The sequence below is a fragment of the Falco peregrinus genome, chromosome W (assembly GCF_023634155.1).
Source record: "Falco peregrinus isolate bFalPer1 chromosome W, bFalPer1.pri, whole genome shotgun sequence".
Classification (NCBI taxonomy): domain Eukaryota; kingdom Metazoa; phylum Chordata; class Aves; order Falconiformes; family Falconidae; genus Falco; species Falco peregrinus.
In genome coordinates this window covers 6,448,010-6,458,983 of record NC_073743.1, presented here as the reverse complement: position 1 = coordinate 6,458,983, position 10,974 = coordinate 6,448,010, and the positions used below count along the sequence as shown (strand labels likewise).

The following is a 10,974-nucleotide window of genomic DNA, read 5'->3' as shown; positions in this document are numbered from 1 at the left end:
CTGCAACGCATGCACGATACGATTATAGTGTAACAAAGACAATTCACCAGAGGGTAATTGACATTGTATCTCTCGAGGCAACTGCTGTAAGATGGGCAGAATAATGTATGTTAACTTATCTACAAACCGCTTTTCTTCATCTGGTCGTGGTGGTCGGAATAACTGTTCTCGATGCCGGGTCCACTGTACCCACTGATCCCTCCTGTCCATTTAGGAATCAATCTTGTCGTAATTACCCTGCTCTTTCTTTTCAGTGGGTCGATTTTCAATCCACGGGCGAACCCATTTTGCCGGAATCCACTTAGTCACTGCCCCTGTGGAGATACATGCATAACCCCGACCCCACGTTAATAAATTATGAGGCCCTGACCAACAATTTGAGACAGGGTCAAATACCTGGACAGCTATGTCACGAGTCGAAAAATCGTTGGGATTATTAGAAAAGTGATAGAAAATCGGCTGTTCAGTACATTCCGTTCTGGGGTTCAACCAGTTCAGTACATAGCATGCTTTTGCCACTATTACATGAGGACTCTTCTCCCCCTCTTTTCGAAAAACAGACAGATAATGTTTTAATGATTGATGGGCACGTTCAATAATTGCTTGACCACCAGAATTATATGGAATTCCGGTAACGTGCTTCACCTGCCAGTGCAGCAAAAAGGTCTTTATTCGGGCACTAAGATATGCAGGGGCATTATCTGTTTTCACCATATCTGGGTGGCCCAACACAGCCATGGCTGACGTCCAATGCTGAATACAGGCAACAGCATTGGTAGACTTATGAGCAGTCGCCCAAATAGCTTTCGAGCAGGTATCAATTGTGACATGGACGTATTTAAGTACTCCAAATGGAGTGAATTCTGTGACATCAGTTTGCCAGATTTGTCGAGGTTGTAACCCCCTAGGATTTGTACCTTCCTGTTGAAGAGGTGTTAGCCTGGCACAATCAGGACAGGCCGCTATGACAGTCCTAGCGTCCTGACGAGACAGGCCAAACTGTTTTTGGAGAGACCGAGCGGATTGGTGAAAAAAGGCATGTGACTCTGTCGCTTGTTTTAAAGGAGAATTTTGTAATACTGGGGATGCCACCTGAGTGTCTATATAAGCATTGCCTTCCGATAAAACACCAGGTAAATCTAGATGACTTCTAACATGTGTAATCCACCAAGGAACTTGTCTAAAATTTATTTCATTCCACATCTGAATAACCAGGGCCATAAGTCTGTTATTTATAAAAGACCCTAAAAGGGAACGCGAAAGACGTGAAACTATTCCAACAACATATTTAGAATCGCTTACAATATTAAGAGGGACATTGCGAAATTCCTGAAACACCATTAACACCGCTTTTAATTCCAAAATTTGAACTGAACCTTCCATTTGTTCTATATGAGAAATCCAATTGTTCCTGTCATCCTTATAGGCATAACCACATTTTTGAGTTTTGCTGCTAGCGTCGGTAAAAACCGTAAGTGCATTCTTTATAGGATTTTGTTGCTGTAAAGATTTTTCCTCCAATACTAAGGAAGTTTTGAATAAGGGATGATTGGGATAATGATTATCTAATTGAATACCTAGGGTCGCCACAGCAAAACACTCAGAAATCTGAATCCACCAGTCAGCCAAGGACAAATTTTTCACAGGTAAAATAATTTTTTCAGGGTCGCATCCTGCAAGAGTACGCAAACGTTCTCGTGCCTTCAGCAATAACTGTCCTACTGCATCCGCTCTAGTAGTAACTGTGGCTTTTAAGGTGTTACTGTGGAAAACCCATTCTAACAAAATCATAGATCGATCGACAGGCAATTGTGCTATTATAGCCACAATTTCTGTGTCTTGGTTATACACGAGTAGGGTAAATGGACAATTCAATAATCGCCTGTCCACTCCGGCATTTTGAATTTTCTGTGTAATTTTTTCTAGGGCTTTTTCAGCTTCAGGTGAAAGAGATCTGGGATCAGCGGGTGATGAGCTACCCTTCAATAACGCGAATAAAGGAGCCAAATCCGTATTGGCAATACCACAAAAAGTTCTTAACCATTGAATGTCTCCGACTAGCTTCTGGACATCGTTGACGTTTTTTATATTTGGGACACTAATAATTTTTTGTGGCTGAATTCTTGTTTCTGAGATGCGCAAGCCAAGATAATTCCAGGGCGCTAGTTTTTGTACCTTTTCTTTTGCTATAACCAATCCAAAAGTATGTAGACACTGTATAAGTTCCTGTTCTTTTTCATGGGCTAGTGTGTAAGGGCTGGCTATTAAAAGATCATCCATATAATGATAGGTAATGAGGTTAGGATTATTTTCTCTCCAGGATTGTAAAGCTAAATCCACAAACCACTGACATATTGTTGGGGAGTTTTTCATACCCTGAGGTAGTACAACCCACTCATACCTTTTTGCCGGAGCGGCACGGTTTATAGCTGGTACTGTGAATGCAAATTTTTCACAATCATCTTCATGCAGGGGGATAGTGAAAAAACAATCTTTTAAATCAATAATTAATAGGTCCCAATTTTGTGGTAACATAGCGGGAGAAGGCAGTCCAGGCTGAAGGGCACCCATGTCAACCATTTTTTCATTTATTGCTCTTAAATCATGTAATAATCTCCATTTCCCTGATTTCTTTTGAATTGTAAAAATGGGTGTATTCCATGGGCTAACAGAAGGTCTGATATGACCTAAATCCAATTGTTCTTGGACTAATTCTTGAATGTGTTGCAGCTTCTCTTGAGGTAAGGGCCATTGATCAACCCATACAGGAGTTTCTGATTTCCATTTTAATTTTAAAGTTGGGCGAGAGCTGCTATCAATGGCCCCAATCAAAAATCTGTAGAGATTCTCATTCCCCATTGGGAGAGTACATCCCTACCTAACAAGGACAAGGATGTATGTAGGACATATGGTTTTACCCATGCTTGATGTCCTTCTTGATCCGTGAAAAGAATGAAGTTTTTACTGACCTGTGTCAGACGACTTCCCCCAATGCCTGAAATGGTTGAACCCGCACTATCTAATTCCCACATGGTAGGCCAAACTGAGAAAGGAAGAACAGTAACATCAGCGCCAGTATCAATCATCATCGAAACATTAGGAAGAATTACACCTTGTGGACCAGATATCTTAACATTACATTTTGGCCGCTCGGCACCAACAAGTTGACAAAAGGCAATATTAGGCATACCCGTTGAGCCAAATGCACCTCGACCCCTGTCCTTTTCTCCTTTTTTAGGGACAGTAGCTTGGAATGGAATGAGCTGTGCAATAGTGCTTCCTGCTGGAATATGAACAGGTGGAGAAAAAACTTTTACCATAATTCCAATAGGTCCGGTATAATCGGCATCAATGCAACCAGGAAGGACAAAAATCCCCTTTTTTGACGCAGAAGAGCGTCCTATAAGGAGTGCAGATAAACCATAACCCAAAGGGCCACTAACTGTAGAAGGAAGTACATGTACTTTTTCATCGGTGATATTTATGGGTTCTGCCACGGCCAAATCGACTCCTGCACTTCCTCTGGTGGCTGAACACAGCTCGCCGAGGCAGCCATGAACTTTGTTGGGTTCTGGGGATATTTCTTGGCCGCGTCCCTCAGAACGCGGCTGTTCCCGTTTCCCGGAACAGAAAGGGGTGTACCATCTTTTTTAAATTTTGAGCGACAATCGGCCGCTTTATGACCAAATTTTTGACAGCGCAAACAATTTCCATTCAACAAAGACTTTCCTCCTAGATTCTTTTTGCAGTCACGTTTAAAGTGACCTTCCTGTCCACATTGATAACATTTTGGCTTAGATCCCCGATCCCCTCGGCCGTGCACTTTGTTGTTGTTTAGAGCTACTGCTAGAGCATTGGCATGTATTTTTGCCTTGGCCTCTTCCTCAACCAAAGGAGCCCTTGCGCATGCCTCTATCATTTGAGTGATGGATGCCCCAGGGGGTAAGGATGCTATAAGTTGTTTACAAGTGGCATTTGCATTTTGTACAGCGATTTCTTTAGTCAAAATAATTTTGAGATCTGGAGTGACGTTAGGAGCATTATCAATGGCCTCTCTTAACTTGTCAACAAAACTAAAAAAGGATTCATTAGGTTTCTGCAAAATTTTTGTATATGGTAAGGTTGGCGTATGCAATTGAGGTAGCGCCAAGAAAGCTGCTAACCCAGCTTGTTTCGATTGTTGTAACACTCTGGTATGTAACGCTGCTTGTGCAGCTCCATCGCGATAAGGACCCGTACCCATTAAGGCATCTAACGGCGCTACTCGTAAAGGATCCCCTTGTGGCAAATGAATGTTATCTATAAGTTTCAACTCTAGATTTTCCTGCCACTTTGCTAACCAAAGCATGAATGTTGTTGGAGACAGGATAAGCTCCATAACTGCTCTTAAGTCAGCTGGCACCAACTCAGTATACTTAATTAAGGCTGTTACCTGATTTCTCACTAGCTTATTATCATGACCATATTGCATTATAGCTTTTTGAATACCCTGCACCAATTTCCAATCCAGGGGTTCCCATGTCGGTTGACCCTGACGCAACACTACAGGGGCAGCTAATGGGGTAAACGAAAAATCCCCTTCTATGCTACAATTCTCTACCAGGCCCCTGTATCGCCTTCGAGGGTCAAAATTAGGGTCTATAGGTACCCGCGCACGCATCCCGTTCAATTTTATCCCCCAGAGCCTCTAACCCCTCAATTATAGCCTTATGGGCACTTTTATACGCCTTTTTAACATCTTTCTTTTTAGAGTCCTTGTCGAGCCTCTCCATATGATGTAATAGGTCGGACATCTTCTTTTCCTGCTCTCGCAGCTCTTTCCGTAATGCCGAATAAGGCATCGGTGCTCCCTCCTCATCACTACTGTAAAGACTGCCACTTTCGGGAGGTAAAGGAGGCAGATTGTTAAACGGTTCAGGCTCAGTCTCCATTTCCTCCTCTGGAGGAGCTGTGGGCTGTGTTGTTCCCATCCCAGCAGACTTACATCCAGTTACCGGTACTAATGTCTGTCTGCCGCTTGCCGTTTGTTCCTTTTCAGGACACCAGGGTGGCAGTTCATCATCTAATCCCCACGCTATTCGTTCAGCAGTAGTCAGTACTGGATAAGCTTTGGATGTATAATCGGGGAAATTTTCACACGGAGATTGCTCCTCTGGCTCTTCCTCCGACTGAGCGGCAGGATCGCCGGGAGACCACACTGCAGCTTTAACAGCTGCAGCGACTTGCGCCTCACCGTGTAACTGCGCGACCATACCCCGTACAGCCCGATACGTGCGAGCCAAAGTCTTTACCCCCTTAGTCCCGACTTGCACAGATTCCCATAAGTCCTCTCCTACTTTCTTCCATGTTTCATTATTATATACATCTTGCGTAGAAGCAAGGTAACCACGGCGGCGACTCCAACATAGCAGATCAACTACTGCCTGCCGTGAGACTGGCGTTTCAGTTTTTTCTGCCAGTTTCATCAAACTGTCTACGATTGCTTTTTCCACCACTGATGCAGTGATTCCCATCCTGCTTAAATTTCCTGACTCACCGGTCAGCCGTGCACGTTCCGCCTTTCTTCGGGCGCCCAGCTCTCTCTCCGCTGGCAGCAGGATCCTCGCAGGCTCCGCAGCTTGTAACACGATCCTTAATGAATCCTCCTGACTTTTTAACCGATCCTGTCGACCCTCATCGGATCGTCGGGGTCACCAGATGCTGCGGGCATTTCGGGCGTGCGGGAGTCAGATTCAAATACTCACAGAGTTCAAGATCTGATCCGTTTATTGTACAAACCAGGTAGACTTTTATAAAGCATTCTATAAGCGTGCAATAATGTGATTGGCTATTTTACAAGCGTATAATAATATGATTGGTTAACAATTGTTTACTGGGAAGATTTCTGTTTCTGCTTGTTCTGGCACGTAGGCTCTTTTCTGCGGTTTCCCAGCTCCTCTTATCACGTCCCGTTGGCCTTGGTTTTGTGCCAACATCTGCAATTTGTTCCTCTTTCTTCATTCCACTGTTCTGGTCGCAACCTCGTCTTATTTCTTCAGTATTTTTCCACTTGCTTCAGAGTTCAGTATAATCATTCAATACAGCAAGAGCCCCAACACAGAGGTACTACCAGCTTTTTTCATTGGCTCAGTTTTGGCCAGCGGTGGGTCTTTTATGGAGCTGACTGGAATTGACTCTCTCTGCCATGGGGGCAGCCCCTGATCTCTTCTCACCTGCAGCCCCCACCACTCCCAAATCCTTGCCATGTAAACCAAATACAATATTGTAGAGCAGGAGGCTAGAAATGCTAAGCATCATTCACAGTGCTCATCTGGGTTTTTTTAAAGATTAAGAACAGTGTCCAAGATGTCTTATTTGACTACACATTAATTTTGCCATAGAAAATATGTCACTCGCAATATGAAATATGCATTCAATAAAAAAAAAAAGAAAGCAAAGAAATAACTGAAACTGTAAGATTCCTAGCTACCTTTCTTTCAAGGTTGACACAGATCTATTTGAATTAGACAAGACACATTAAAGTTTATTTTGTCAAAATATTGCTGGAAGTTTACTTTGCATAAATGCTTAAACCCATCTGTCTAACCATTGGAGTTATGACCATAATTTGGGAGGGGCTTTTCAAAACAATTCCTTTGTGATGAGGTCTGAGTTAGTGGCTGGACACAGATAAATGTCATTTGTAACAGTTTAATATTCTGGAACAGCTGTAAAAACCTGTTACAAATTTGAGGTTGAATATTGATTGAATTTTATGTTAATACAAAAAAGATTCTTAAAAATATTGTATGCATTATTTAATGAATCCTCTTAAACAGGGTCAGTGACACCTTCAATATTTTAGTTATATAGGATTTTACTAGATTGCTTTACTATGTAGTATTTATTTACCCATCTAGTTATGAAACAGCCTGAGATGTAACTACACTTAAACCTTTGAAGAATGTATGGATTATGCTTCCCAGCATGGAGCAATTTTCAAAAACATTTTACATTCAGCACTACTAATCCTGGTAAAAGGGATTATCTGTTTTGCAAACTATTACAGGTATAGACCTTGGCAGTACCCCAGCACATCATACACAACAGCTTAGTGTATAGTGGCCTAAGACTGGCCTTGGATTTTTTTTGTAGAGTTGCTTTCTTTACCTTAAGGCTTAACAGAACAAGAATAATTTCCTAATTTTTAAGGTCATTCTCAAGAAACAGGTGCAATCTATGAAAAAATGGTAGCACGTCTTAGAATAAATAATACAATAAATAATGATGTTGGGTAGATGTCATTTATTAGACTAGTTAGCTGTTAATAAATGCATCCTGGTGAATGTTCGCAATAAACTAAAGACATATTATGGTCTTCAGAAAACCACACATGAAAGGGTGAAGTCAGTTCTCAGTTGTGAAACAACATTTCCACACTGTGGGGCTAATAATTTTCTATATTTTGTTTTCTTATTGATGTCACTGGGAACAGGATGAAGTTCTTTATTCTTAAATTGCAATAATTTGCTCCATACAAGGTATGTGTATTGGGAGTCTTGCAAAAGACATTTTATTCAAGGAGTTAGTGATCTTGGGCAAGCCATGTCTGCTCTATTGGGCCTTGTACTTGAGGCTCGAGAAGCCTGTAGGTTAGCATGAGTAGCTGCTGTAAGGGAATCTGCTGGAATGCCCTGTGCCAGCATGCACTGTGCACTGGTGGATGATATCATAGACATAACATTCCAACCTGCCAGAAGATACATGGCTTGCTTTGTTACACAAAATAAAAGGCAAAGGAATGTCTCCACAGATAGGATCTGCACAGCATGCTGTGGGAAAATCCATTTAGGGTCCGTCCAATGCTGCATGAAAGCAGGGTTGAAAGAAAGAGAGCATCTGAAGGGTCATAAGATTTACTTGCTATCTATATTCCTCTTTTTATTCTACCTTATTAAAACAGCTGTTTCATTAAGCTGTTTGTTGTCAGGCCTTTCTTACTGAGATCTGGAAAGAATCCTGCACTGCACTGTTCCCCACCCCCTATACAGAACTGTATGTATTTACCCATTGAATCCTGAAGAAAGCACTCCATTTTAAAAACATCATAGCAAAAACTGTTAGTCTATCAAAGGACATTGAACTAGAAGTCATACAAAAGATTCATGTGTTTCAGTTACACTTGTAAACTTGTCCAGTTTTGTCATGTGTAGCTTTAACATTACTAATTCTCCACTTGCTTTTTGCATCATTGAACGACATGCTCTCATGAGCAAACTTTATAATTGCACAAGGTTGGTAGTGGGTGAGTTTTTAGTTTGTGCTTGAGAAAGCAGAATTTCCAATATTAATTATATCCAATTACTGAAATTGTCTATTATCCTCTTGGCTAATTTTGTTGTAGCCTTGTTTTAGTTTTAAGTAATGGGGTAGAAGATATCTTTTTTCACAGGTCAAATTGATTCACTCCTTTGTCCTAAATACCTTTGGCCATTTCTAGAGCATTTGAACTTTACCTACCAAAACTGTATCAACTTGATTTTGACTCAGCCACTCATTTTCACCCCAGATTAGATCTCTGAATCCTTTCTACGCTCTTGATAGGACAACTGTCTCACGGTGACTTTCATTTATTCTTGTTTTGAGTTAAAATATTTCCTAGATCAGTTCTTCAAAAAAATTTTTTATGAAGATATTTCATGCCTTGGAGGAGAGAATAGGGAGATATTTATGCTCATCTCAGTTTCTTTCTAAAATATGACAGATGGAAAATATACTAATTGATTCAAACCAGTGCATTGTTTTTGGCTGGGATAGTTAATTTTCTTCATAGTAGCTAACATGGGGCCATGTTTTGAGTTTGTGACCACAACAGTGTTGATAACACAGGAATGTTTTAGTTATTGATGAACAGTGCTTACAAAGCATTGAGGTCTTTTCTACTTCACACACTGCCCTGCCAGGAAATAGGCTGGGGGTGCACAAGCAGTTGGGAGGGGACTCAACCAGGACAACTGACCCCAGCTGACCAAAGGAATATTCCATACCATATGATGTCATGCTCAGAAATAAAAGCTGCAGGGAAGAAGGAGGAATGGAGGTTGTTTGGAGTGATGGCGTTTTTCTTCCCAAGTAACTGTTAGACATGATGGAGCCCTGCTTTCCTGGAGATGGCTGAACACCTGGATGCCGATTGCAAGTAGTGAATGAACTCCTTATTTTGCTTTGCTTGCATGCACAGCTTTTGCTTTCCCTGTTAAACTGTCTTTATCTCAACCCATGAGTTTTATAACTTTTACCCTTCTGATTCTCTTCCCCATTCCACTGCTTGGGGGGGTGTGTGTGTGGTGTGTGAGGAAGCAGATATGTGGGGTTAAATCTGCCTAATGGGGTTAAACCTGCCTAATGGGGTTAAACCACAACAACTAGATGAAAAATCTTTCTGGATTCCCATGCTATCTTGGAGGCTAAATTAAAAGCATTATCAAAAGCAGGCAGTTGTTGCCAGTGTTACTGAAAAATAAAACATGTTTTCCCCTTCTGTATTTTTTTTGTTCCAGTAACAGGAGATGGCCATGCCATTAGTTTCCTTCCAAATAATTGCCTCAGTATCTGGAAGCTTATTTGTTTATTTTCCAGTGCTCAATCAATGTTCTTGACCTGCAGCCTCAAAACTATCAATGATCAGTTCTTATAATTTATTATAGATTATATCAGTAATAATTAATGTAAAATGAGAACTACTAGAGCAAAAAAAGTTTCACTTCTGTGATACCTTGTTGGGTTTTGGCTCAGACACTGAGTTAGTCCTTTCTACTCTGCATCTCTACAAGTAGAAATGAGTTGAATGTATGCATATCAAGTTTACATGCTTTTGGAGGAAAAGAAAGTGTAAGACATGGGTTAGGTCTCAGTCAAGAAGTATAAAAAGAAAGTACTAATGGAGAAGCCTGTAAAAGCTTGGCAGGAGTTGGACTGAGAACAGGAGTAAAGTAGATGCCCCTAGATCCATATGGATCTTGTGTGCTTTCTTTCACACTTGTTTATCCCAGAAGAGATAGCTATTGCTCAGAGAGCCAGACCAGCCAAACGAGAGAAAAATTGGGACAGTAGACAAATCTGGTGATTTCAAAGCAAGCTATGCCTCTGCAGCAAATTAATTTACTTGATTCTATCCTATTGTATATTCCTTTGTTTAAACTACATACTGTATATCAGTATATACACAAAACTCATTCTGTCATTTAGACATATCTTTAGGTCCAGTTTCCTAAATCCAAGGAAAAATGCAGTTATAATGGAGCCTGGGTTGGGTTTCTGTGAGGAGCAACCATTGTAACTTCCATACAATGACACAAAACTCAATATTAAAACATAAAAAAAATAATTTGAGTACCAGAAACAAGTGTAACATGATACAAAGAAGCAGTCAAGACATTTTCACAAAATAGTGTGCTTCATTCTTCAGTCAGTTACATGAGTATACAGCTGTATAAGCATATAAGTCATGTATGTATCACTGGCACAGTGAATCAGAGAACAATTCTGATTGTCCCAGGGCTGTTTGATACAAACATCATCAGTTTAGCTCAAATTACTTTTAAATAGTTTGATTAAAATAGATTTTTAAATGGGTTGTTTTGATTTGATTCAAACAGAAACTCATTTATCAATGGAAGAAATAACCTATTAATATGTTTGCAACCTTCTGTATCATTTTAAATAAATCAATTTAAAATGTCACTTGCCATGCAAGTTCAGTTTTCTTGATGTGTAAATACTATGAGCTGCTGCAGGCAAAATAATAGATAATTAAAGCTTCGACATACATAATTGGATAACACTGGAAATAAGCTTGTGACTTTCGAACAAATAATTTTGAAAATTTCTCATGTCCTGGGCAAATAGGTTACAGAAGCAATGAAAGAGAAACATAAAACTAACAGAACAAGCTAAGGCCACAGACTATTAATACTACATCTATATTCAAAGGAT

The 10,974-nt window shown here is 40.5% G+C and overlaps 1 protein-coding gene across 1 annotated transcript; it reads right to left on the bottom strand.

The window, feature by feature from the left end:
• Positions 1–247: 247 nt before the first annotated feature.
• Positions 248–4,438, bottom strand: LOC129783109 (endogenous retrovirus group K member 5 Gag polyprotein-like). Its single transcript, XM_055792818.1, has 2 exons — positions 2,970–4,438; positions 248–314 (listed from the first exon to the last, which is right to left on the bottom strand). The coding sequence occupies exon 1, from the start codon at positions 4,376–4,378 to the stop codon at positions 3,482–3,484; it is 897 nt and encodes a 298-aa protein (XP_055648793.1). The 5' UTR covers positions 4,379–4,438; the 3' UTR covers positions 248–314; positions 2,970–3,481.
• Between the last annotated feature and the right edge of the window lie 6,536 nt (positions 4,439–10,974).

Coding starts and splice junctions, on each gene's coding strand:
- LOC129783109 (XM_055792818.1), bottom strand. CDS start 4,378: ATGGAGCTTATCCTGTCTCCAACAACATTCATGCTTTGGTTAGCAAAG.